Source organism: Lathamus discolor, chromosome 2 (assembly GCF_037157495.1).
Source record: "Lathamus discolor isolate bLatDis1 chromosome 2, bLatDis1.hap1, whole genome shotgun sequence".
Classification (NCBI taxonomy): domain Eukaryota; kingdom Metazoa; phylum Chordata; class Aves; order Psittaciformes; family Psittacidae; genus Lathamus; species Lathamus discolor.
Window position 1 is genome coordinate 64024516 of NC_088885.1, and position 27672 is coordinate 64052187.

A 27672-nucleotide genomic window follows, 5' to 3' on the forward strand; every position below is an offset into this window, starting at 1 on the left:
ATTATCCCACTCCCAAGTATATAATTCCTACTGGAACAATATTGCAATCTGCAGATTAAACATGAATTAAATTCATATTAAAAAATAATATCCTGCATTTTACATCCTAAATTAAAACAGATGTAATTAAAACCTTTGAAAGTAATTTTGGCTAGTGCTTCATTTATATCTGCCGCTAAAGCAGACACTTTCTCAGTAATTTGTGCCAAATTTGACTAATTCTTCTGCTCTATTTTAATTACTGTATATGCTTTCCTGCTGCAGTTAAGAATATCCATTACACACTTGAACAGCCAATGATATGAGAAAATGTGCACTTTTTTTTAAGCCTAGTGGTGTTTCAAATCATGAGTGGCAAAACTCTATACCTCTCAGCTGCTTCTGTTATATACTACTATAGATGGTCTGTACACACACACGTCCCATGACCTGCATCTGACCTTGGCTGCAGCAACACATAGCACATCAAGAACAACCTTACAAACGGAAGACAAACTACACAATACCTCATTCAAGCCAATGCTGTACTTAAATATCAGTGCACTTCTCCTTCTATGCTATGTTAAAGCCAACCTCAATAAACATTCTTCTCAAAAAGAATTATTTGTTTGGGGTTAAATTCCTTGCATCTCCATCCCTCCTGTGCAAATGCACAAAAAGCAACCCTGCCAAGAACCCAGTTCATACTGCAGAGTCCTGTACCCGCATCCCCAGAGAATCCCAGCTTCCTAATTTATGGGTTGAATTTCAGAGACTTGATAACAGTTATTCTTTAAATGCAAGAATCCACGTCAGACAACAAGGTTTGGAGATCACCCCTTCTAGAGCAAGTTTTAAGTTTCCAGGCCACTTGTAAAGCTAAGCAAGGGGAATTTCAAGTGCAAAAAATAAAATTGTTAACTGCTGCAATCCATTCCCTGCTTTGCTTGGCTTAACTGCTGAGTTACATTCCCAAGCAGCCAGATGCAAGCTGCTCGTGGAACTAGAGTTTTATATAATTGCATTTAGTGAGATCTTCCTGAAAAAAAACAGGCTGGTTCTCCTCCTTGCCTTCTTAAACCAAGCCACACAAGTAAGTCATTTCTAAATGTATGTATCACATACTAAAGGTATGTGTGTACATACACACTGTCTATGGTTAACATAAAGATCAGCGAGCAGCAAGTTTCCCTTGAATTAAACCAACAATGCCTAGACCAACTGCTTCACTCAGTCTGAATTTTAAGAAAGCGAACAGCTGCGAGCAGGAAAAGGCAATCACAGCTGTCTTAAAACTTAGAGTAAATTATGTGGGAAGATTTGCAGATTAAAAAAAAATAGTGTATTTAAAGTAGTAATACATGGAACTGCTGGAACAAGTCCAGAGGAGGGCCATGAGGATGCTCAGGGGACTGGAGCACCTCCCATATGAAGTCAGGCTGCAAAAGTTGGGGCTGTTCAGCCTGGAGAAGAGGAGGCTGTGCGGAGACCTCATAGGCCCCCTTCAGGTACTGGAAGGCTGCTATAGGAATGCTGGGGAGGGATTCTTCGTCAGGGACTGTAGTAATAGGACAAGGGGTAATGGGTTAAAACTTAAACAGGGGAAGTTTAGCTTGGATATAAGGAGGAAATTCTTTCCTGTTAGAGTGGTGAGGCACTGGAATCGGTTGCCCAGGGAGGTTGTGAATGCTCCATCCTTGGCAGTACTCAAGGCCAGGTTGGATATAGCCTTGGGCAAGATGGTTTAGTGTGAGGTGTCCCTGCCCATGGCAGGGGGGTTGGAGCTAGCTGATCTTGAGGTCCTTTCCAACCTTAACTGTTCTATGATTCTATGAGTATTGAAAGTTGTAGATGCTGAAAATAAGAATAAAATGTATACTTCCATACAGGTATGGATCAGTCTCCTCCGTAGTATAAGCAGGAATTTGAGCTCATTGCAGAGAAATCAGCAGAACCTGCTGATCGCACCTCTGGATTTGAGAGAGTACAATGTGGCTAAAAATTCTTCTAAGAGAAAAAATGTACTTTTGCATGTTAACTGGTGAAAATAACACAACCTATAGATAAAAAAAAATCTTCATGTCATCCTACCATCATTTATGTGGGAGATACTATCTTCATTTTAATAATACTGAGAACTGTGTGCAATAATACAAATTACTTTCTTATTACCTTGAGGCAAAGAATACTTGTCATGGTTTAAACCGATCCACACAGCTGGTCCACTCACCCCCCCCCCCCCCCCCCCCGACCCTCCCCACTCCCGGAGGGATGGGGAGGAGAATCAGGAGAATGTAACTCCCACGGGTTGAGATAAGAACAGCCCAGTAACTAAGGTATAACACAGACCACTACTGCTGCCACCAATGGTAATGTTGATAAGAGAAAATAACAAGAGAAGAGAATAGGATACCACCGCCGAATGAGTTCGACCCCCCCAAAGAGAGAGTGTGCTCTTCCGGGTAACTCCCAGTTACCTCCCTGGGCATGACGTGCTGCGGTATGGAATACCTCTTTGGCTAGTTTGGGTCAGGTGTCCTGTCTCTGCTTCCTCCCGGCCTCCCCTCGTCCCCGGCAGAGCATGAGGCTCAGAAAGCCCTTGGCCAGAATAAATATTACTTAGCAACAATTAAAAACAATCGGTGTTATCAGCTCTCTGCCCAGGCTGGAAGTCAAAACACAGAGCTTGCACCAGTTACTAAGAAGGAGCAAAACGGCTCCTGGTAAACCCAGGACAATATCCAAAGCCCCTAATCCAGCCTAGTTTTTGTCCAATGAAAGTGTTCAAGTTGGTCAGGGCTTTGAGCAACCTGATCTAGTGAAAGGTGACTCTGCCCATGGCAGGGAGCTTGGACTAGGTGATCTTTAAAGGTCTATCCCAACCAAAACCATTCTATGAATCTATGAGTAAACAGTAGAATGCACTCAGAGTATATATTACAGTGTTCCTTATGAACAGTCTCTATTAAAAAAAAAAAAAAAAGGTATTTTGGGGAAATTTTTCAATAAAAACTGACAAAACAGGAAAAACAAAAGGTTAACCAGACTGTGTCAGCTATTCAATGCAAGTCTAAGATTATCAGACATTTCCCTAATAAACAAGTCACACACATGTTCAGCCCACACTAAGCTTTACCAAGAATGCTTGCAACGTTGCTTTACAGGTTCCAACACATCCAGGTCTAGACCTTGGCTTGGACCATAAAATCATACCAGCACTGCAGTGGACTGATGCCCACAAGTCTGGAAAATGGTTTCACATATAGGACCCAGAGCTTGGCCTTTTTTCTTTATGGTAGCAAAACATTACAGAGTTTATCTACTGAAATTCAGTGTTTGCCAACACAAACCAATTAAGCTGGGCAGAGGTCCCCTCCAAATAAAGGAAAGCATGTGCACTATGTTCTGTAGTCCTTTCCCAAAGAGCTGGCCAAATCCCTGATTGCCAAAGCATCAAAAAAAAAAAAAACAAATTTTTGCTTGTTTTCAGACTCTTCCTCAGAAAGTACAGCATGTGAATGAAAAACTCCCCACTTCACCTGCCATTTAGGGATTTTTTAATAGATCTTCAAGTAGTAAGTACTCAACTTTTCCTTCTGATGAAGGCTCTATTTTGAAAAATAGAGGGCACAAAACCTGCAACATGGTCCCCATAGAAAATAAGAAGAGAGTTTTAAACCAGTGTGCATTCAGGAAACATTAAGAAGTCAGTATTCCAGCTCCGATGCATATTCCTATTTTTATCATATTCATTCCCTAGAAGAAATACCTACTCTCACTGCACTCCTTTTTCAACCAGCTTATCAGTGCATGCCCTTGACCACAGTACAAAAAAAGGCATTTACCAACACTCTGCAGGTGAAAGACTATTCTTCCATATAAATTATACATCTTAGGAACTCATCATTTCTTTCACACTGAAAACCTATTCAAGCCTTCCAGCATCTGTGGACTAAGTGGTTTGCTCCAGCTGGGGGGTGACAAATGCTGATATTTCAAGAAACCTAATCTCTTAATGATTGAGATCAGACGAAGGGTATGGCCATGAAAGAGACAGCTTGAAACAGGCCTAATCTCCAGCATATCTGAACCTACAGATGGCCGAGATACAGCACTGCCACCAGTACAGCTTTGACTGACTGTAATCTGCCTACCCAAGGGTGGTCTAGCCAGAGCAATTGAATTGCACACAGAAGTCTCTTACACCGATACTTCCTGGGAAAAGTACAGCGAGGCTGGGTGCCAGCACGAGCCAAGCAGGCACCATCTCCATCAGATGAAAGCAGCTCAAGCCTACTAATGAAATTATATTCCTGCTCAGTCCAGCTTTGATCATGGCAAAACTCCTTCGTTTCCAGGCTGCCAGTTTCCCCAGGTCAGACGTCTAATTGGTGCCTCCATGCCTGAAGATTTCCTGACTGGGCAGCCCTACACTGCTTTTCCGAGGTCACAAACATACTGTTACTTTTCACAGAGACCCTGAATGTTTTCTAATTCATTTCCCCATCAGCTAAATACAACTCTTATCAGCACTGGGGCACACAGCAGAGGCTCAGCTTTTCCAATCAGCCCACTCAGGGCAGTGACACATAAGAGTGCAACCTCCTCCCTCACTTCCAACAGATCCCCAGTTATCTGCACAGCAGAAATATGCCACCATACTCTTTGCTTCCTTGCAAAATACAAGTATTTCCACCTCAGCTTAGCCTCTCCCTGCAACAGAGTCTACATGCTACTTGTGACCCCCAAAAAAAGTATTTAAAAACTTGTGAGTTGTAAGCATCCCAAAGCAAGTGTAAACTTTCAAGTGGAATTTTCAGCTGACATATAAACTAAACCTATGAATCACTACATGTACTTAATGTACACAGCTACACGGCCCTCCTACACTGACCCCCAAACTAAAAGAAACCACCCCAACTGCATACAGAGCAGCAACATAACCATAATTAATCATTTCCAAGAGGGCTGAGAAGAGACACCACCACTTAGCTAACCCAAGGAGCACTCAGCCTGGGAGAGAGCCATCCTCCCTGGGACAGAGCACATCTGCAAAGCAGGATGTTTTCCAAGCTAAGTAAGATGATGTGTTTTTCTGGTGGAGGAAACAGGAGCCAGGAGGATTACAGTTACTTTGAAGAGCCCTGGGAAGGTGGGGGAGGGAGGTGAGACACCCTGGGAGCATTCACACAATTATCCTGACACCAAGAGAGTGCTATTCTGAGCCCTCCTTCAGGAGAACAGCAGCAGTCTTCAAAAAAAACCATTAATTTACTGCATGGAACTTCCTTCAGCAATCTCAGGGAGTTTTTTCTGCCTATACTGGGTTAGGTGTCTGGTATATCTTGTTAGCATACAGAGCACATATATAAGAGGAGGCACACGGGGGCTGGGAAAGTGACAAAGCAAGGGTGATTAGCTGATTGTCATTTCAGGAGTAAAGTTGAATTCTTCTGATGTACTCATCAACATAGACTAATAATAAAATAACTGGGGGGGGGGGGGGGGGGGGGAAGGGGAGGAATGGAAAAAGAAACAAACCAACCAACAAAAACTATCTCTCCACATTAAACTTGTTTCAACACGTTAAAGGATGACCAGTCAGTTTTTAAATACCCCAAGACAGACAGACTTTTGAGACTAAACTTTCTAACACCAAAGCCCATTCTGGATGGCAGAATAATTATAGTGAAAGTGCAGATTACAATGAAAAACCAATCCAGAAAGCATTGAACATAAAATCGATCAGATAAAATTAGTTCCGTGCTCCTATTACAAATCCACCCTAAATATCTGACAGAATCACCGACATCTAGCTGTAACCTTGAAAAAACACACCCATTCAAGTGTAGAGTTTAGGCAGGTTGGTCAAAAAGTCTCTAAACAATAATTTCTGGATACTCCAACAACTGAGCCTTCATTTAAATATCTGTGATGGAAATAGATGCTTATCATTCAAAAAAATTGACATTTAAAAATTTAACTGAAAGTGTAAGCCCAATGACAGCACGGAAGAGAGCCAACCTAAACCAGTAACTTCAGTGACAGACTGAAATGACAAGGAAAGCATCACAGAAAAATAAGTTTGTCATTTTCAAGGAAATTCTGATTAGTTCATGTCACCAAAAACTTCTTGCACATTGACTGCATGTACTTATTACCACTGCTGCCAGTACCAAAACGTTCATTGTTCTTTCCCATCAGGAGAGACAAGGTTAGCTTTAAGGATGAGGCTATATTTTAATTTCTGAATCTGAAGTTTATTATACCTGTTCCAAGCAATTCCATTTTAGTAACTTATCATGTATAGGGAAGCCTGAAAGAATTCAGAATCCAGGGGTTCCCTGGAAAACAGGCCCCAGAAATCTCATGAACAGATGTCCTTGTCACTATTATGAAGTTTGTGACTCACTTAGGGACAGGTCAGAAGGATGCCATACTTGACAAGATTCCCATTGAGAAAACAGCAAGTCAGACTGAAATCTCATGGCTGATTTAGTGAAAACGGTCCCTCTTGTTCTGAAGTTATAAACTGGCAATATGGAACAATTTTCTTTAAAGTCCTGGTATTTGACTCTGCTTTTTATGACAGATCAATGCAACTTTAAGACAGTAGGGTCCACTCTGTGATACAGCAGATATATCCTGATTAATTTTTAGAGGTGAAAATGGTTGTGACGGGACTTCTGCACTTATTGACTAAATCTTAAATCCTGAGATCCTTAAATCTCAAGAAAACTATATATATATATATATATATATATATATATATATATATAGTACTATTCATCAACAAGAAATAAGTATTCTCCAGCAATATGAAAAGATGGGCTTATGCCACAGGCACTTTTTACCCTCCAACTACCAGTACTGTTGCGGCAGTGTCTGAACAGCACTAAAGAGCTACTGCAAGGGACGATCTTGCAAGTGACCATAGCAAGTTATGACAGGCAATGAAGAAAGTTTCTACAGCCCTCTAGAAGGTAGGAGAGTTGTGATGTTACACAGGAAGTTCAAGGTTTGGGAATTCACTTAAAACCTGTTAAAGGGCAGTGGAACAAAATGGGAGAACAATGGCAACCTCTGCCAGATCTGCTGGCAGTTCTGTTCTTCTCTTCTGTCTGCTGCTGCCCCGCAGCTTTCAGAGTCAGACACTTGTCTTCATCAATGGGAAGACACATCCATTTAATAACAGAAACAAAGATGATTCATGAATTGATATTTCTCATGGAACAGAAGAACCCAAGAGAAAACAATTCTAGAAATGATTTTTCTTACAATGTTTTATAGAAACACTCACAGTGATTGTCCTTCTCAAAAACTACAGTCTTTAGGCAAAGCATGCCTGTGTGCAAGCCATCAGGCAAGCACATGACTCTCTCTCTTGAAATAGATCTTATGAGTCTAGAAGTAAAACCCCACAACCTGGTCTTTGGCAACATCACCACCATCATCAATAGTCTTTATGTAAGTTAATTGACATAACAGCATTAATCCAAACGAAAGCTCTTCACAATTTATTCTACCCATTCCATCCCAGGAATAAATCCCATCCCCTAAGACAATTGCATTCTGGTTTAAACTACTGTAGACTACACCTTGAATAGAGCTGGTCAGAAAATTTATTTAAAATTTGTGTTTTGTTTAAATGCTTTCTTAGGAGAAGAGTTTTTGGCAACTTCAACGTTTACAACCTGAACTGTGGGACAAGCTTGTTCCCACTGCACACCCCAGCACAGCACTTGCCAGCTGTGCTACTCTGTTCCTGAATTATGAGCAGTGCCTTGCCAGGGCCATGGCAAAGAGGGAAAAACAGATCTGTTCTTTCACCTATTACGGCTTCAATTCAGCTGATCACTGATAAGGCCAAAATAACTGCATGTGATAACTATGAAAGAGTGTAATATATGTGCATGATAGGGAGAACGTTAGAATTTAAGACCTGAAGTTCATGGCCCTTTGAGTGTCCCTTCCAACATGCTCTGGTAAGATTCAAGAAGCACTTCTGATGATTTTCACCACCATTTTTCCAGCAGCTGCAACACTTGAGCTATTCAGTCTCAGGGTTTTAAAGTAATAGCTGAAGTGTATTTTTCTACTATTTTCTTCTCATTATAAATGAAACGCCCAAGCCATATTCACTTAATACCGCAGAGAAAAGAGAAACAAAGAAGAAAAAGGAAGAAAGGTCACTGTCAGGCCAAGATCAAGTCTGGAAAATTTCAACTTGAGACGTGAGCATTTCAGGAAGTTATAAGCAACTGGAATAATAAAGGAATTATAACTGAAACACTGCAAGAATTTTAGCTATAGCTCCTGCTATGCTAACCAAGTCTTATTTCAGGTATTTCAACAGCATTCAGAAATTCTTCTTGGCTGAGACATGAATGGTCTGTGCTTTCAAAAAATCACTCTCTATGTCCTTGAAGAGGAATAAGAAAGGAATAGATGGTGTTGGTCACAGCCGCAGGTGATGGATATCAGTGCAGCTGCCTTGCTTTCATCAGCATCAGTGAATTACAGGAAAAACAGTAAAAGGGAGCAAAAACTGAATCCACCAACTTGTAACAGCTATCTAGTTTACTTCTGTGTTGCTTTCTCCCCGTCACAGAAATGTCATGCCAGCCAGCCTCTCACCAGGGCAGCTAATTGAAATGTGACCTGTTCTGATGCCTCCTGCAAGGGTTTACAGAAACAAGGAGAAATGCTTATCCAATTTCAGAGAATTTGCTTTTCAATTCAGAGGGTCAACTTTTTTGCTGCCACTCCTTCCCAGCACATTCCCCCTCAACTCTTTGCCCTGCTCCTCATAGGAAGGCTATAGACCAAATGAAGCTTAATCAAACTTATCCATGCCTCTCTCCAAGAGATTTATAATTGTGAACAGACTAAATGCACTTTTTTTCTTCACTTTACTGTTCTAAAGGAACACAAGATCTAGAAAGGCATCCTAAAATTGCTGAGTTCCTGTTAAAATAATTGTAGAACAATTATTTTTCCAAAAAGTGCTGTGCTAAAAAACTCAGACACCCTATGAAAATTCTCCATGCCAACCCAGGCATTTAAATGTCTGTGTCTCCTGCAAAAAAAACCCCATGTTTCAAGTTCAGTCCACTTGACTCCAATTAACAAGTATTTGCAAAGAGCAGGAATGCCTAAGTATCCGAGTTCCTAATACAACACACCAGAGGCACTGCCACCAGCATCTTCATTTAAGTTTTCAACACACTGTGATACTGTGTTTCAGTCAGAAACTAGGTCATAAACTTCTCTATTGGAAAGCGTTTATAGCTCTTTGGACTGGATTATTCTGTTCAAGAGGTTATAATAATAAAGGAAGCCTGCAAGCATACTTTTTCCAAACTCTCGGTATGTTGTTGCCAGTTTGAGAAATTGGCTCGTTACTTATCCTTGTTTGGCTCCTCCATTCTCCAGTACTTGTTAGCTTTGACCTCTTTCTGGACAAATATAAAACTTACTGTGTCACCTAATTAACATGAGGAAGAATACAGAAAACTCTCTCACTTATTCCAGTTCCAGAATCAGTTTTACAAAAACACTGCCAGAGTTTCAAGAAGCATTCAGATGTTGAGAGTCCTGCCAAAGTTTACAATCTACTTATATCCTGCTACAGAAAAAAAAAAAAAGCCTGCTCTGTTTTTTCAATTTTATACAAGTCTCTGGCACGAAACAATCCACCTCCATATACTCACATGCATCCAGATGATCTGTGGATAAACCTTATTCTCTTTAGTCTAATCAAACTGGGCAACTCACTTTCAAACACTCAACACATTTTTCTCAGCCACTCCTTCCTGCACGAGCAAGCAAAGCAGCAGGTTTGCCCTTCTCCCCACCACCCCCCCTCTCTGAAGGCTTGAAACAGTGAGCAAACAGTTCAGTTACAGTTCTAGTATTGCAAAGCTGTTTCATTTGAGGTTCCTCATCTTGCTTGTCCATTAAATAGCAGGACATTTTGTACCACAAGCAAGTTCGGTGTCCAACAGCCTCCCAGAAAGTATCCAGGGAAAAAACACACAACTTTGCCTTTTTTCTGGGGACCTGGGGAAAAAGGTGCTCAATAGTTTTTTCTAGTGAGAAAGCTGACTTGATGTCCTTTTACATGCTTTTCCATGAGTCATCAGAACAAACACAGTGGAATCATCTTCAACTGAAAAAGCCTTAAATGATATGCTACATTCAACTTGCCTTTTATCTCTTAAGCATTCACCTGAAGCCTTGCATATCAAGGCAATCCTTTCTAAAGAGCTGCCTTATTACCTTCTGTCCCAAATATAAATGCAGAAGGAAAAATGAGGACAGATGGGATAGAAATAAGTGTACAACATTAAGTTGACTCTGTAATCAGGAGCAGATAGCATGTCCAAGATTATTATGTCTTCTAAAGAAGAAGGAAAATGGAGAGCAAAAATGAATCAATCTTACCCAGCTGCATAAATCCTGTCTCCCAAATATTCTTTCCCAAGAAGGAGAATCAGTATAATGAAATTACTCTCCTTTAACTAGCTTTCAGATTTTAGCCGAAAGTTGGTTTTGGTTCTGCTTGCTTTTACAGAATTTTAAAAGCCTTTATGCTTAAAAAGTGTAGTACTTTGTACTTTCACAGTATCAGTATCAAATTTTATCTTTTCAATGGGGCTCACCTTCAGCAAAGCCATACCTTTTTCAAGCTTGGCAATCCTACCACAATAGTTAACATCATATATAATGCATAGTGTATTTCTGTGACTCCACCTAAGAAGACAGGAGGATTTATGCAATATTCACACTTCCTTCCATAGCTTTGACACATTAGCTGGGATGTATGCACTCAGGTCCTCAGTGCAATGATTTAGCTGCAAAGGCACTATTGGATAGTTACTTTTTTCCTCTTTAACCTATCTGAAGTTTCTGTGAACATGAAAACAATGTTTTAAATGTACAAAAGAAAACAAGAAAAAAATATCGTTCAATTCTGATTAATGGCCCTATACTTTAATGTGCTGATAGGAGGATCAGCCCATTAAGTGTGTGTCCCCAGGATAGTAGAAATTTACAATGGTTTCTTCCACTCAATCTTGAATTTTGTCAGGAAAAAAAAATGACCAGGATGACTGCCTCACAGCTCAGGAGATGGAGCATCTTCTCTGTTTGTTTGTGGAACTCAAGGAGGTACAGAACATAAAGGCCACACAACCCCCAAATTATTATTAAAAAAGGGGAAAGGAGCTCAAAAAGAAAAGCAAGACAGGTCCAAGCAGCTGCCTCAAACCTATACATTACAAAGACACCAGCAGTGAGAGAGCCACAGAACCAGTACCCACCTTCACTTCTGAGCACTGACTGCCTAACAGCTTTACTTTACCAGCACTAGAAGATGTGTGCACCGAAAGCTCAATGTAGCCCAGGGCCTGCCCATGGCAAGGGGGTTGGAACTAGATGATCTTAAGGTCCTTTCCAACCCTAACTATTCTATGATTCTATATCAAAGCTTTGCAAAAAAAGCGCTCTGGACACACTATCTTCTCTACTAGAAATGCAAGTACACAGGCATGTAGGCACTTATATTCCACTAATATGGGGACTAAAAACTTTGCTCATAATTTCCCAGGAAGCTTGCAACAGAGCAAGAATTGAATCAAGACCAACCTTTGCTTGCATTTGTGTAGGCTTTAACAAGCTTGGATTAACTTCCAAGGGTATCAACAACTTGACAACTACATCCTGAACTGGCCCAGCCTCAAAGAAAGAGTTACTTAAACCACTCAAGAAATGCTGAAATTGTCCGTATATTTAGGCCTTACAGTTGTAACAGCTAATGTGAAATGAAATTCAAAAAGAAGTTAAGGAAATGCTTTTATACAGTGCCAAGAGTAAAGGCTACAATAGCAGCAGCTTGTTTGTTCCCACCATCCTAATCGATTACATAGTATAATTATGTAATAATAATAATCATAGCTCATCAACATCACGCAAGATGACTGAGGATGGGGATTTGCTGCTTTGCGCAAAGAAACACCCATTGACTGCCATACATTCTCTTTTTACTGTACTTGCATTACATAGATATGTTTGCTAGAAATGGATTTATTTAGAAAAATTAATCTTATGAGGTCCCTATTTAAAAATCCAAGACACATGGAGATGCAGCAAAACATGTGTCAGATTAGTCATGACCACTACAAATCCAAGCACAAAATCTGAGTGAATAAAAGTGGATCACAAGAGGCAGAACAGACTGCACTGGACAGCTAGAGCTTGGAATTCACTACAAATACATAAAAACCTCGTTTTGCTTTCCTCTTCATGGAGATATTTTACCAAAGTATTAGCAGACTAACTAGTAAAAAGTTTACTAAGGGGCAAACCTCAAAAATTTTGTAACAAGCCAAGTGCGGCTTAGAGATGTAAAGCCTGATGGAATAGATGCTCCAATCTGGTATAACCTATAGTAGATGGAATTAATTCCTGCAGGAGCAGGTGGGCTGATGGAAGAATTAGAAATGACAGACCATATTTTGCAATAATCTTTTGATCATTAAAACACAATTTAACGTGCAATGTCATCTGTTGTCAGAATTACCAAATCTAGGAGAAAAACCAAAAACCTGCTCACAGTGATTTACAGAGAGACATATGTAAACATTCATGTAGATGAGAGATTTATATTTTATATTCAGTGAGTTTTGATGCTACTATTGAAGCTTAACCAAAACAATGTGGGGAAAGTTAATGAACAACCATACCAAATGGCATACATCTGACTTCTTACCTGAAGGGTGTTCATCAATCATTACTGCTGTCCCAGGATAAAGCTTCAGCAACCACATAACGAAAAGATCTGGTGAATTCCTAAATGTTCAAAAAGAATTATAAGTGTGTTACACAATACAAACGTCACCAAATCCACAACAACTAAAACAATAATACTTCAGAGTTCAGCCTTATGCTGCACTTGCAAGGATTTTTGCTGTTGTTGTTCAGATGATTCTTTTTTTAATCTAATTTTTATTTAGAATTTTTTCTCCATGAATTCAAATGAAGCTGTGGTACATTCATCTATGGCATGACTAGAACCACAAGAAATGCAGTTATTAAGAAGACTAACTATAGATGGAAAATCAACATGATATGCAAAAATAGAAGCATCAAAAAAGCAGCAGTCACTCCTAGTCGGTTTAATGATTTGGCAACTATGTTGTATCCACATATTGACTTACTGATATTATTTCACACTGTATATATAGAGAAACTTTTCAGTTATCACATGAAAGGAAATCACATTTCCAAATTATGGTCATATTTTATAGAAAGAAAGACTTATCCAAAATGTGAAACGTGCCTTTTCTTATATGTTTTCTTCTATTTTCAATTTCCATTGGAAAGCTCCATAATTCCTTAGGTGTCCAGGTACAAAGACTACTTTAAAAATCCTGGATATAACATTCTTCAAAGCTGCATTTTTACTTTATAGCCACAACATGAGTACATTAAAAGGCCCTACTACTTACAGTAGGTATGCTGTATCTCTGTGAAGTCCTCTCTTTCTAAATTAAATACTAAAATGGAAAAAACATGTACTGCAAATGTTGCATGCATCTGCTTGATTAACAGAGAGTAACTATGCAGTAAGCTAGCAAATTAACCTTTCAGATTTCATGTAGTGCAATTAACTCCTATGTCTGCGAGCATATCACCATAAACTTCATGGGCAAAATGTGCTTTCAAGGACATTGGAAAAGTACTTCTTAGGAGTATGCTAACAGTTCTGCCTTTATGAAGGATGTCATATTTATTGTGAATTACACATTTCACATATTTTCTCCCCTGTACACATTAAAGTATTATATTACTCAAATCTAACATATATAAATGGAGAAGACCTGATAGTTGTACTGTTACCCACAGTAGCTTTGGTCTAAAATTTTCACCTTACAACACTAACTTTCTGAAATTCCAGTCAGATTAAACCAACACCAGGCCACTTAGGAATATCATGCTAACTGGTTCTGTAAAACATGCTTTTAAACCTCAAGTTTCTTCCAATAGAGTTAGAGAATCATAGAATAGCTGGAGTCTCTGCAAAAGGTGACCTTTTTCTTAAGATCATTGAAAAATGCAGGAAAAGCAGAGAATACTCCTAAAGCACTGGCTGCACACCTGGACAGGCAGCCACAAAAATCATACCAACCAATGATAAAATGAAGTTGATGAAGGAGCATGCCTAATCTATTTAACTGCAATTAGTTTCTGCCTTTAGAAGATACTTGCCACTTATGACTAATTAAAGCCACACTAGGGGGTAAACAAGAGACCATCAGAAACATTTGACTCAGAATGCTAGAGCAAGGTTATAACAAATAACAAAAACTTATGTGGGATTTTGTGCAGACTGTGGGTCCTCAGCTATCCCTATGGACTGCTGGTGGTCCCTACAGTTTCAGAAGGTGGTCCATAAAATTATCATGAAGAAGAAAAATTGAAACCACATTCATGAGAATGCAAACAAGAAAACAACAGGAGGGAAATAAAAAAAGTGGGTCAACATTCAAAGTTCGGTATGATGTTCATCTGGTCACAAATGAAAAACATTTTTGAAACACAGCACGATGCTGTCCATAGACTTTTGCTTTGTTTGCTTTCCCTGAAGAAAAGTGGCCTTCTGACAAAAGAAAGCCTGAGAAATAATTTTGCAAACTATTAAAAAATAAATATTTTAAATAATATTTTAAAACTCAATAAGTTATATATATTTGCAAACATATACCAGACTCAAACATTTCTCAAGGGGACAAAATCTTTGAAGTAAAAATAAGGAACAGAAAACCACATGACAGAAACAAAAATGCTTCCTTATTCTTGACACCGAGAGCATGCTCAAGCAGCACCTTTGACCATTATTGAGAAGACTTGTTCATGTACCAGCCTCCATATGCCTTGGTTTCAATACCAGGAGCTTCTGGCAAGCAATTCAGATAGGCTGGTGTTTTCTAGCCTGGAGTTCAAGAGCGTCACCAGCTTATCAACCAGGACTCACTGACCACTTCCAAAGCCCAAATAAAGCAAAAGACAAAGCTAATATCAAGATTTAATCTTAAAATTAGATGATTTTTTTTTCCTGTTTGATTTCTTATACCGAGCAGGGCAGTTGCATTTGTCAATTTTAGCTAGTTTTCCTTCCCAAAGTATCTGACTACTCAGATAATAGTGCTGTCTGAGGCTGGCAGTCCTAAAATGATGGGGAAAGAGTCAAGATCACTGCAATCAAACATATACCCTCTCCTTATACTCTCTGTTAAGGATAGCAGAGCCCTCAAGGATCAGAGTATTGTCCTGAATAGCATCTTAACCCTTCCACTGCTTGCTTGAGTGGAAAGGGATGGTATCCCAGCCACCAACAGCCAACAGAAATAATACCGAGTGAGGAAGCCCCCTGCTAGCCTCTCTGCTCTTCTAATTTCTGGGCAGTCTTGCCAAAGAAGACAAGACAATGAGGTTTATATATGCAGCTGAAGAGAGTCATCCTGGAAATCCTCTCTTTCTGCCAGGAATCATTAAAATCAGCATGTGCTTGTTTTGGAAAATGTACATGCTCTTCCAGAGCAATGAGATGTATCATCTGGGTATTGCTGGCTGTCAGGCTTAGTACCAGTGTAACTACCTCTTAACATTATGCCCCTTTTCCCTTCACACCAAGCAAAGTTTTGGGGAAGAAGAGTGCATAAAATGCAACAGAAAATATCACTTCCTTCATAAATATGATCACTGCCTCCTAACAGGACTAGTAATTATTTTTGAAGAAAAAGATTATTTGTGGGCCAGGGACTAAAGTACTACCATGAACTAGGTCAATCCCATCCTTTGTTACTGTTCCAAAAGTACAATAACAGCAGGAAGGGGGGTCAGGGTGGAATAATCATTTGTTAACAATTTTAATAGTAAAGCTTTATTGGTTTTCCCTATGGGTTTTCATACTTATTATAGTGAAATTAAGCATTTTTCCTCCAAGTGAACCCTTGTTAATCCTTTTATTTAGGTTCAGAGCTGCAGTACATGACCCTGCAAGAACATTCATCTACAGTCACAGCTGGAGCTGCAGACTCGCTGGCTTGAAGGAATTAATTTCTTCACATGGCAGAAGCAACTGAAAGGCCAAATGCTTATCTACAGGAAAATCTGAATTTCACCAACTTACACAAAGAACAGGATGAAATAAAACCATGTAATCAGACACCTCATCAAAAAGCAGACTTAAAAAAATGTAAGCATATCAGAAAATACGACTGGGGAGGGGGGAGGAAATCTAAAGGTCTGCCATGCCATAAAACAGTATCTAGTTCTTAAAAAAAAAAAAAAAAAAAAAATCTGAATTTTCAAACCACATTAAATTTACCTCCAACAAACTGCCACTAGAAGAGCCCTAGACCCCTCAGGCTTAACTGGCCTCAACCTCAGCCACCCAGCTTTTCTGTTACCTAGTACCTTTGACAGTCATTTGCTCCCTTGCAAGATCTACCTGAAGCCAGTTACAACAGAACCAAGTGAACCAAGAACAAGCCTGTTCTTGCTTTAGCTTGGTTATCAACTTCTCAACCCATTTTCTCCCATGTAAGTAAATGACAATAAAAATGTGAAGAATGCTGGGAAGTCAGAGGCCCTATGACTCTGCATAATGCAGAGTCCAAGCATAATACAAAGTTTGCCACAAACAAAAAAACAACAAAACTACAAAACAGAATCAAGCCATCAGGTCAACAACTGTAAAAAGTTATTGAAACAATGCATGACTAGGCAGAACTTAAAGCGTGAGCAACAGCCTGCACTTGGAAGCTAAAATCTGGACCTTCCACTTTTGCTGGGTTTCAAGAAAATACTTCAGAAGCAGGTTTTCATCATTTTCACAATATTAAGAAACAAAACTGCCAAGGTAGTGTTCGGATTCAACACTTTTTACAACAAGCTGCAGATAAGTGCTTCCTAGATGCATCACATAGCTGTTTTATACAGAATGTATTCTGAGACCTGTGTCACCTTGATCATGCATGCGTACATTTTTTACCTTTTTTATGACGTGAAAGTTTGGCCCATTAAATTTATTAGAAATATTTGCATATCCACAAACTTTCACAGCAATTTGTTTTGAATGTATGGCACTGAAATTTTTACTTATGTTTTTTAAAAGCTGAGCATCCCTGACACTTCTGAGACCTCAATACCTTAAATTTTTCAAATCATTGCGCTCCTAATCAAGGAATAAAGAGACATAAAAGCTTCATTTAATTAAAATAATTTAGAAGGGGGGGGGGGGTTGCAAAGAGAGTTTTAGCATAGAAAAATCAGAGTACTTTTAATTCTTGCCCACATGTTCACTTTTCAACTTGCTAGCATTTTCAAAAGACATTTGCAGCACATTATATAGGAGAAAATATTACAGCCACACTGGGACTCTTGCAAACCTCTATCTGAAACAGAGGATAAGCAGCTTTTTACTAGAATTGTTAAATAAGTGGCAACTGTCTAAAAAAAAATTAATTATATCGTACCAATGTTTATTTTACCCTACTAGTCCATTTAGCATAACTGCCCTTAAAACTGTGTTCCCACAGAGACCCAACTTAGAAGATGATTCAGGTCAGACTTGACTGATTAAAATTTCTTTTTCACACTGGCATAGGGCATCCACTAAGGAATCCATATGCAGGAAACAGCAAACACTGTTCAGCCTTTGGAGACTTCCCTGCTGGTGGTTTTTTGGATGAGGAGGACAACATTTCAGTAGGAAAGACCAAAGGGAGTACAGAGCCCCTCCACACTGGCGCTGGAGAAGGGGCTGGAGCTTGCCAAAGCTACACAGATCTTTCCTACCACTATACAGTTAGATTACTTTTAAGTACTACTTGCTAACCAGCTTTTTTCCTAAAAGATATGTCAATATAAATTCAGATTTAATTAATATTGCTATGCATGTTGTTATCATCACCTTATAAAGAATGATGCAGTAATGACGTTCAGATGCTTTTTCTCATCTAGGTTTTCCCCAGTAGTGATAATTCCACAAAGGAATAGTTCCCCAAGCAGATAAGGGTGGTCTTTGAAGATGAGCCATGCCAACAGCTCTCACAAGTGAGGATGTGAGCAATGAAACCAGAACTTTACACAGAAATATTAAGGAACCCCATCAGTAACCCAGCTGACCTAGTATCTTCACATTGCCAAACAAAGTCAGAAAACTAAATATATGTTTCCTTTCAAAGTACCAAAATTACAGTCCTCAAATTAAAAGCTGAATTTATTCACTGGCAAAAGTCATCATAAGCTCTAATGGCACCACCTCCCCCCCTCCTTTTTAATTTTGGTCTTTTCATTATCATTATCCCCGGTGGCTTTCAGGAAGTCCCTGCAAACTAGTCACTATTATGAAGATGGCCTATTTTAATCACAGTCCCTTGACAAGAACAGCTAATTATCTAACTTTTCTGTCTGAACTATGAGATGGTTTTAGTTCTACACTTAACTTGCTTTTAGTCTCCAATAAGTAGTGATGTTTGCATATTAGCAAATTTCTACAGTGACACGGAACAGAAATAATACCAGCACCAGCACCAATACCTCAGATACTGGCAGAATAGAAACATGCAAGCACCGCATTCTTCCACTAAGATAACAAAGCCGCTTAAGATGTCAGGTATCTTTCACATTTTCCTTTCTCATTTGACTCGCCAAAGGCATGCCAGCTTTCTGTTTTGCTGACAGGCCCACCGTCTTCACACTGCCTTCTCCTCTGAAGCTGAAGTCAACCTAGTGCTGGGAGGCAGAGGAAAAACCTTGTGGGTATCATTTCTACAGAGCATGCTGCACTGCAGACATAGAACAGCAAGGTAATCTAGCCCGAGTGCACCGAGGCAGCATTTACCACTGACATACAAACAAAACGCAGCTGTGTCTGACTGAAGACAGTGGAGGTAACCAAAATCAACCAAAACCAAGTTAAGGCCAGAGATCAGCCCAGTGAAGGAGTTTTGTGCACAGACTATATTTCAGGCAGGCAAAAACTACTGGATATTAACCATGGCAAACATATTCCTTATGAGTCACGCTCATGAAAAATGCAGGCATTTTCCTCTTCTACCCTTCTCACTATGCTCAAATTCCAGAGTTTATTACATATGCATATTCTACACTGCCAAAAATCTTTTTTCAAAAAAAATAGTAACAATGCAAACATTGACTTTTTTCTCATATGGGTTACCCTGTGAATAACAGTAACTACTCAATGATGTTGCAACATTCACTACAAAATAACTGAAAAACTTAGACTTGAGAAAAAATTCCCATGACCATGAGCAACACAAGAGTTACAACTTCATTTCTACTCTTGTTTTTGGGGTTTTGTGCATTGGTTTGGTTTGGGTTTCTTTTGTGATTTGGGTTTCTGGGTTTTTAAAAAAAAGAAAACAACAAACAAACACCTTTTTTTTTTTTAATGAGTCCATTATCTTGATACAGAAAAAATGGAAAAGCACACAACATGTAAGAAAAATACCCATTAAATTCAGTTCCTAAAAGGACACCACAAGCAACTGTAAATAAGATGCCTAACAGTAATTGTTATTTTTTGTCTATGTATCTTTAGATAGTTACTCACTTTTAACCACCTTCTCTAAAAGGTTTAGGATGTATTTCTAGAACATAATGTTTTAGTCATATTAATGATAATAATATATAAGCTTAATTAAATTATGTTGGTAGCAAATTCAGAAGGGAGAATTATTGCCTGTTTTAAAAAAAGATAGTATTCTAATCCCCAATAAAATCAGTTACTTCAGTGAAGAACTAGAAATTACATAATTGTATTACCATAGTTTAGCAAGCATCATCAGATAAGCATCTCTTGATACCATCACAGCAGCATAAGGATGTCTAAGCATAAATAATAATCAGGGGGTCTTTCTTGATTTTACAACAGCAACTCTCAGGCAGGGCAGCAGGACAGAAAGGCTGATGAAACACTTATCACTCCAGAGACTAAACTGATTTTTGCTAGTGTAATGGCCATCACAGCTTCCATTTGTAAGACTTCTCATTGCTGAATGTATTGGTGTAAAGATGCTCACTGAATTAATGGAACACCTTTAAACTGGCAAATGTGATAGTTCTTAAGTTTGGTTTCCAAAGCTGATCTGATCTTCTAATCTCTTAGTGGAAATTATGTCATGTTTTATTTTTTGTCACTATACTACAACTGAAGTCAGTTCTTGAACTTGATAAAAATGCCAACCAAACAAAATTTCCCGCCGTCTTTTAATATTTGCTTGAAGGTATTTATGTAGCATTTATATAAGCAGACCTTCCCAAATAGAACAGTCATTTACATTCACAGAGTCCATAGCATTAATCTCACAACAAAGATTGCACTATTTTTGGTAAGATACAGTGTTTCTGGAGCCAACTTAAGAGTCAGGGCTGAGCAAAAGAGGTCTTGGGAAACTGAGTCGAGTAAGACTTGCAATGACAATCTCTAGTTATATTTCCCAGAGCCATAGGTCCTCCTGAAATACAAAACAAGGTTAACTATTGCCAAGAAAACTAAGTTTGCTTGATTTTTCCCTTGTACTGCTGTTTAATGCCCAGTTAACCAGCTTAGGTTCTGAACCACTTGTAACACTGCAGTGTCTGCTGCCATTCCTCAGTTTCAGTTTCATAAAATCAGTGGGTGAGTGACTGCAAGTTACTATTTAAAAGGAATTTTCCTAGACTGGTCAGCTTCTGTCATAGTCATTTGGTCAAGCAGCAGCATAAGTGAGATCTCAGCTGCCTGCATCCTGGCTGCTCAGGCAGCCTTAGCAAGTCAGCTCTAAGCTACGTCATTAACTGAGCTCAGCTTCACACCATCTCCTCGCCTAGAGGAGACCCTAGCTACATCCCAGCATCAGGACAGGACAAGGCCCCTGTCTTTTCCATACATCCTTGTTTCCGCAGACCCAGACTGAGCTTAAAACCATTGCTAAGAGGGTTAGGGGACTGAGGTATTCTGCAGCATGTCCCTGATGGCAATATCAGACACTGCTTGGATGTCCTGCAGCTTCAGTTCACCACTTAAACAAAAAGCTCCTTCACCTCAAAAGTGATGTAAAGTTCAACCTATGAATGAAAAATAAAGAACACAAGTAATAACGCCTATTCAGGCAAATATTGACAAAGGGTAACAATCTCAAAGTGACTCAACTACACCGAGTCCTCCTGAGTCATTCATCTGAGGGATTTCCACCCCATGGAGACTTTGGAAGTCTTGACTATCCCACAGCATCTCCTTATGCATATGTATACTGTCTGTGTCCATTCTACAATCTGAATTACTTCCTGTGTGCAACTTCATTAACTGGAAGCCTCCGAAAAAAAAAAAAAAACCAAACAAAAAAACCCAAACAAAACAAAAAAAAAAGTGTTGATGGGAATCTTAAAAAAAAAAAAAAACAAAATTACAGCTAGAAATCACACAGATTATTTTTTTCTTGACCAAGTCCACCAGATATTTCAACTGTAAGAGACAGAACCACAACAGCATATGTAAACTATGCACATTAATACTAAATATTTCCTTCCTTTCTTCATGCAAGGATTCAACTGATTGAATGTGACAAGAAATAATTTCTTCCTTATATTTTCATCCATCCTTAGTACATATCACTGCACAGTTCTTTAAGTGCCAATAGTCTGACATTGTGTATGTTAAGACCTGTGTTCCTGCAGACATCCATATTGTGTTAGAAATCTGATTTACAGCCATATCTTAACATCATCTAATAAAATTACTAACATAGGTGATATACAACAAAATCACAAGCCCTCCAGATAGAGACCAGCCTGGGAAAGCCACATGAGTTATGTTTAATACTTGAAGGAACTGATGAGGTAATTCCTTCAATAACTTACCAAGAAAATATACAGCATTAAATCCTAACTCACACTTTATCGTACATAGCAGCAGGATGGTCTTACTAATTGGAATCTGCAGAACATATGAACTGGAATACATCCCATCATCCAGCACCTCAAACTATACACATTAAGTTGCTAAGCTTTAACACACTATTTACAAATTGCCTTATGAATGCATAGTTATATTTTACATTAAAGTGTATAAGTAAGAAAAAAAAGGAAGCTTTATTAACAGCAACTAATGCAAACATCAAAGACATGTAGTGCAAAGAAATCTATGACTATACTGCCTTCCAATTGAAGCTAAGCAAGGATAGTGGCTCTATGATCCTTTTTTTATATAAAACAGATTCAATTTTTTTTTTCTCTGCCTTCCCATTTCCTGACTGCATCCTTGTGTAAGCAAGCCCACGAGCCTTTGAAGCCTCTACCCAAAACAAACATGAGTCTTTATAACACTTGCAATCTTCTGATTTTTGGCCACCCAGTGAGAATCTAACAGGATCCCTTGTTTGAAGGCCAACACAGAATAATACTAGCAGGGGAAAAGAAAGAGAAGATGCGGTCTAAATATAATAATTACATAATATTTTCCTAATGAAATATAAAGCTGCTTTAATCTGAACAACATGATAAGATCTTGATTGATCAAATTTGCAGAACAGGCAATATTCATTAATTTAGCAGAGTGAAACCAAAAGAAGCAGAAAATCTTTTTCGAAGTTTAGACAAGGATTCTAAAAATCTTTCAGATGAGCAGGCAGTACTATCCTAATTTCAACACCTCTCCTAAAAGGGCATTCATTAGAGACTTACACACCTGCAACTGTCATAACTGTTTTTAAAGGCAACCAAGCACTGTTACCGAGAGCATGCTGTATACAGGACCAGGGTGTTGAAACCCCAGAGAAGTAGGACCAAGCACCAAGAAATGGCTGCCAAAGTTTCTGGAATCCCAGAAACATGTTTTGGGAAGTTCCTTTCACCCCAGCCACTGTTTCTGCTGCAAGTGGAACAGTATAGGAAGTGCCATTGTACGGGTGGCATAGTTCAGTGTCAGAACGATACTTCCATCCTGTAATAGAATATGCCTCCCACAACTTTAAATATCTTCACTCTAGATCAGGCATGGATTTAGCAGTACAGCTAAAAAGTTATTATCTTACCATGATCTAATAGGGTGGTATGATCCTATTTATCTCACATGATCATGATATACAACTTCACGGACCCTTTTTATCTCCCCTTCACTGACATTTCTGTGAGCATTTTAATACCTAGTTTGCCAGGAAGATTTCATTCAGAAAGATCCTAAAACACAGTATAGGTTATTTTGAGAGAAAACCTGGACATAATTCCAGTTTAATTTCTCTTTAGTACAACTTTATGCAACCCTAGGAAAACCTTCAAACACAAAACTTAAACTTTCATAGGTTTTCTTATTAAAAACAACCTGCAACTCATAGGCATTTCAAATTCTAGCATGCAGTTCCAGTAATTTATCAACATCTATGTTTATCATCCTACAGCTGTTTTTCAAAATCATCTTTAAAAGAACCGTCAGAAGTGTACTACTATGTTATAACAACAGCTTAATATTAATTACAGTCATTAACTGCAAATGCAGATACTGAAATAATGCTCAACCTGAAGTCCTCTCATAAAATAAACAGGAAGAAACACTGATCCAGGCATATGGATATATATCAGCTGTAGCAGCAGCTCAAACTGTCAATATAATAAAGATGAGGAAAAATGGCATGTCCGGAGAGGAAACACCCTAGGTGGAGGCCTTTTAAAAGCATTCTCCTTTTCTTATGCTTTCTGATTTGGCAGCATCTCCTGACAATATAAAATCCTTTGATCTCCATTTATTACTGCAGCACCTGCATCCCAGGGCTGGGTTATCCCTTGGGTTCTTAAAAGAAAAAAAAAGTACCACAGACACACTAATCCTGTCCCCCGAAGGTCACAAGCAGAGCATTACTGTTGAGAAAGCTCAGTTGCCCACTCTGTTCTTCTTAAACCTTGCTAACTAGGTGTTCATCTACACAAGCAGAGTCTTACATATATTTACAAGCACCAAAGGTCTGCTGTGAAAGCACATCTATGTCTCACATCAGAAGGTATAGTGGCAACATATAGCCAAAATAACGGCAAAGTGTCCATGCAGTCACGTAAGAAAACCAAAGGTTTTTAATAGAGGATAAACAGGCTGATAGACATTCCACTTCTGCAATGAAACAGTATGGTATGCACATACAATACAGGTCATGTCAAAAGTGAGAGAAAATAGTGATATGAAATAGTTACACGGAAATGAATGCCATAATCAAAGAACATGTTTTGAAAATCAGGGCAATGAATATTTGATTCATAGTGACAACCCTGTGCTATTTCTTTAAAGTGTGAGAACAACAGTATTTCATGTAAGAAGGTTCTGGACGTTAGATAAGCCAAAGGTACAAAATTGTATATAGGAAGCACATTGTATGTACGGCAATGTCCTGACTCAAATACCAACAATATCAGGATTGAGAGTCCACTGCCTGCAGGAAAGCATGCATACGCGAAACAAATCTGGGACCACTCGTACATGCTAATCAAAACACCACCTAAAGGAACAGATCTTTGCATCATGAGACTAGGTTTGCAACAGGGTACAACACAAACTGGTACAACACTTTATATCCTCAGCTACCATCAAATCAGTGCTATTATTAGATCACTTGATAGAACTTATTCAAACATAGAGTCATAGATTGCTTAAGGTTGTAAAGTTCCAATGCTCCTACTATGGGCAGGGACACCTCACACTAGACCATGTCACCCAAGACTGTGTCCAACCTGTCCTTGAACACTAATATTCAAATAATTATTAGAAAAATAAATGAAACTTGTATACTTTTTAAGTATTAAAAGATCTTAAATTTATTTCATTATGCTTAGGAGGTTTTTATTTATATTTTTATGATATTTTATAATTATATATATTTTTGTAAACACAGGCTATTAGAACACAGTAACTCATTGTGTGAGCAGACACGGTACTAGGAAAACACTACTATCATCTTTATTCCCCTACACTGTGTATGACTGCCACACTCATGATACCAGGCAGTGCTGCTAATAGCTCATACGGAAAGAGAAAGATTTTCCTAAATGAAACATATTGAATATATGTTAACTGCTGAGAATTTAAGAATGATACTCAAAGTTGCCAGTTTTATTAAAACCAGAAAACATAGAATGTGCACACAGCATGGAAAGAAGTGGCAAAACTTGTCCATTTCTTGCTTAATCTCCTTTTTTTTAGTTCTGTACAAAGAATGGGAGATTCAGCCTGACCTATTTTGCTGCTGCCTCATCTTCCCTCTATCGTGTGAAGAGTTCAAGTGAAAATACTCTCTCCTCATTCACTACATATTCTCTATAAAGTAACACATCAGCTGAACAACACACATCATCTCAATGAAGATATTTGATGACCATCTTTCAAACTGAGTCTTTTTTCTGCTACTGACTTATGTAGTGCTAGATGCCACTTGCATGGGATATGAAAAATTACCACATATATCCTATAAATAAGAAAGCCCTTAAGTGAGGTTTTGGCTATTCAAAGACATCCCTTACCAGTAACTGGAATGTAAAGTAATCATCCTCCCCTGAAAATTTTCTTTTATTGTGATATTTGTTTCAAATTCATCCAAACTGAATCAATCAACCAACAAATCTAAACCAGCTAAACTACCATTTACAAATGCAATCTGGCCACAGTCAAACATTTGGTATTTTTATTTGCAAAGATCAAAAGGACTTCCAGAGTAAAGCACTTTCAAAGGCCTTTGGTGCAAGCTCAATGTACTGAAACTCATCACTAACAACATTAATATATTCCTTTCTGTGAGATCCAGTTCTGCATTCCCCATAGAAAAGTACATCAATTTCTTAAATAAGCAACCCATATAGGGTTGCTTCCAGCTGCTTGTAAGCAGATGAAACTGAAAATACTTCAAACCTGGAGGCTGGAACCAGCTGCTCTCTTTATAAAAAAAAAAAAAAAAAACACACATTTGTTTCATCCCAACATCCTCATCGATATGACAAAAATAAATATTCTCACAATTTGAGAGAGTCTACTCCCTTCCTCAGTCACAGAAAATTAGCCTTTTATTTGCAACAAAGCATTCTCCATTCTTAGAGACTAGGATAGTAATATGAAAAATTTATAAAACTCCAACGAAGTTTATATGGATTAAATTAAAAAGAAAAAAAAAAAAACCAAAAAAACAGTACTATGTCTCTGGTATTTCCAAAAACCTTATTGAAATTGAGAGGAGTTGACCAGAATTTGTTCTGTGGGGTACTTAACACTGTGATAACGAAAGAAAAAATATAAACTGTCATACTTGAGATTCACAAAATAGAACTTCCTTGTAAGGTAAAACCATCCATCTTCTGTAACCCTGGGCAGGATTTAAAAAAAGACCATATATGGAACATTTCATGTATTCTGACCACCAGAAGCTTTCATTTCTACACCAGAAGTCACCTACCTATTAATACTGGGGGGCAGGAGTAAGCATTAATCCAATACAAAAGCACATAAGGTGTCATTTATTAAAAGGAAAGAAAGTGCCAATGACTCTTCCTCAAAGAGCTACCAGGGACCACTTCTCCACAGCCTTCATGTCTTTGGGAATTCTTCCTCCCACTCACAAATAAGTAGTAGGACTGTAACAGACAGCATTTGCTTACTTGGAAGAAAAAAAGGAAAAAAATACTGTATGTCTCTAGCTGCTTTTTGTGTGATTTGATCTCTGGCAAGAAGCCTAACGGCAGCTGCCACAGTGTGTCAGCTCCCCACAGGCCTGGGTGATCTATGGGATAGTGGTTTGGGAATCTTCAGACCAGGTCATTCGGAAAAGCCATTACTCTAAAGGAGTTACAAACCCCAGCCAGCTATAGCAAGCAGTTTTAAGCAAAAACTTCCTTTCTAATTAAAGCTATGTTTGCACTCCAGTTAAACACTGACATTTCATAAGTCTCACACAAAAAGATCCTCAAGAAAAACACGCACTAAATATTTATTTTAATTTAAATACAGGATGACTCAGTTTTGGGTAGGCCTGACAGCAATTCCCTGCTGGCAGCAAGGTCAGGGATCAGCGATGAGAACGGCCGAGCTTGGCGGAGAGTCCCATGGCGGAGGCAGCCCAGTGCCGGAGCTGCGGCCAGCGCCTCTCCTTCCCACATCACCCCCTCAGCCCGTGAGAACAGTTTGGGCTGGCCTGGCTTCACGATAGCTCATGCTCAAATCAGCATGAAATCACCACTGAAAAGGCTCCTCGGTACCGGGGAAAGGCATGCCGCCTCTTCCCCCCATCCCCCAAGCAGATGCCTCTGCCTGCCCTCTCTATATTCTTCACAGCACAGCGACATACTGCAAGTATGAAGCCTTCTAGATTAATAATGAGAACAGGGCAACGATCTCCCTGGACTGAATCCATTTTATGTGAACTATGAGAACTTGGATTTCTTTCAGTAATGGAAAGAAATGAAATGAAAGTAAAAGGAGGCTTTCCACACAATTATTTACATCTCCAAGGAAAGAAAGGGGAGAAAACCGACACAAAGACATTTCTGATGCATGTCGTGGGCCAAATTGATAAATTCTTCAACCTTTTTGCTTTACCAACTTTATGCACTTAACAGTATTACTCTTACTGATTTTACATACTGCTTTTATTGTTC

General features: G+C 38.8%; 1 protein-coding gene across 1 annotated transcript in view; it reads right to left on the reverse strand.

The window, feature by feature from the left end:
• Window positions 1–27672, reverse strand: part of LOC136009037 (uncharacterized) — a 258826-nt gene that overhangs the window by 164307 nt on the left and 66847 nt on the right. The window contains exon 6 of the mRNA XM_065669123.1: window positions 12752–12831. Within this exon, the coding sequence (XP_065525195.1) occupies window positions 12797–12831 (35 nt within the window). The 3' untranslated portion in view covers window positions 12752–12796. The remainder of the gene's footprint in view (window positions 1–12751; window positions 12832–27672) is intronic.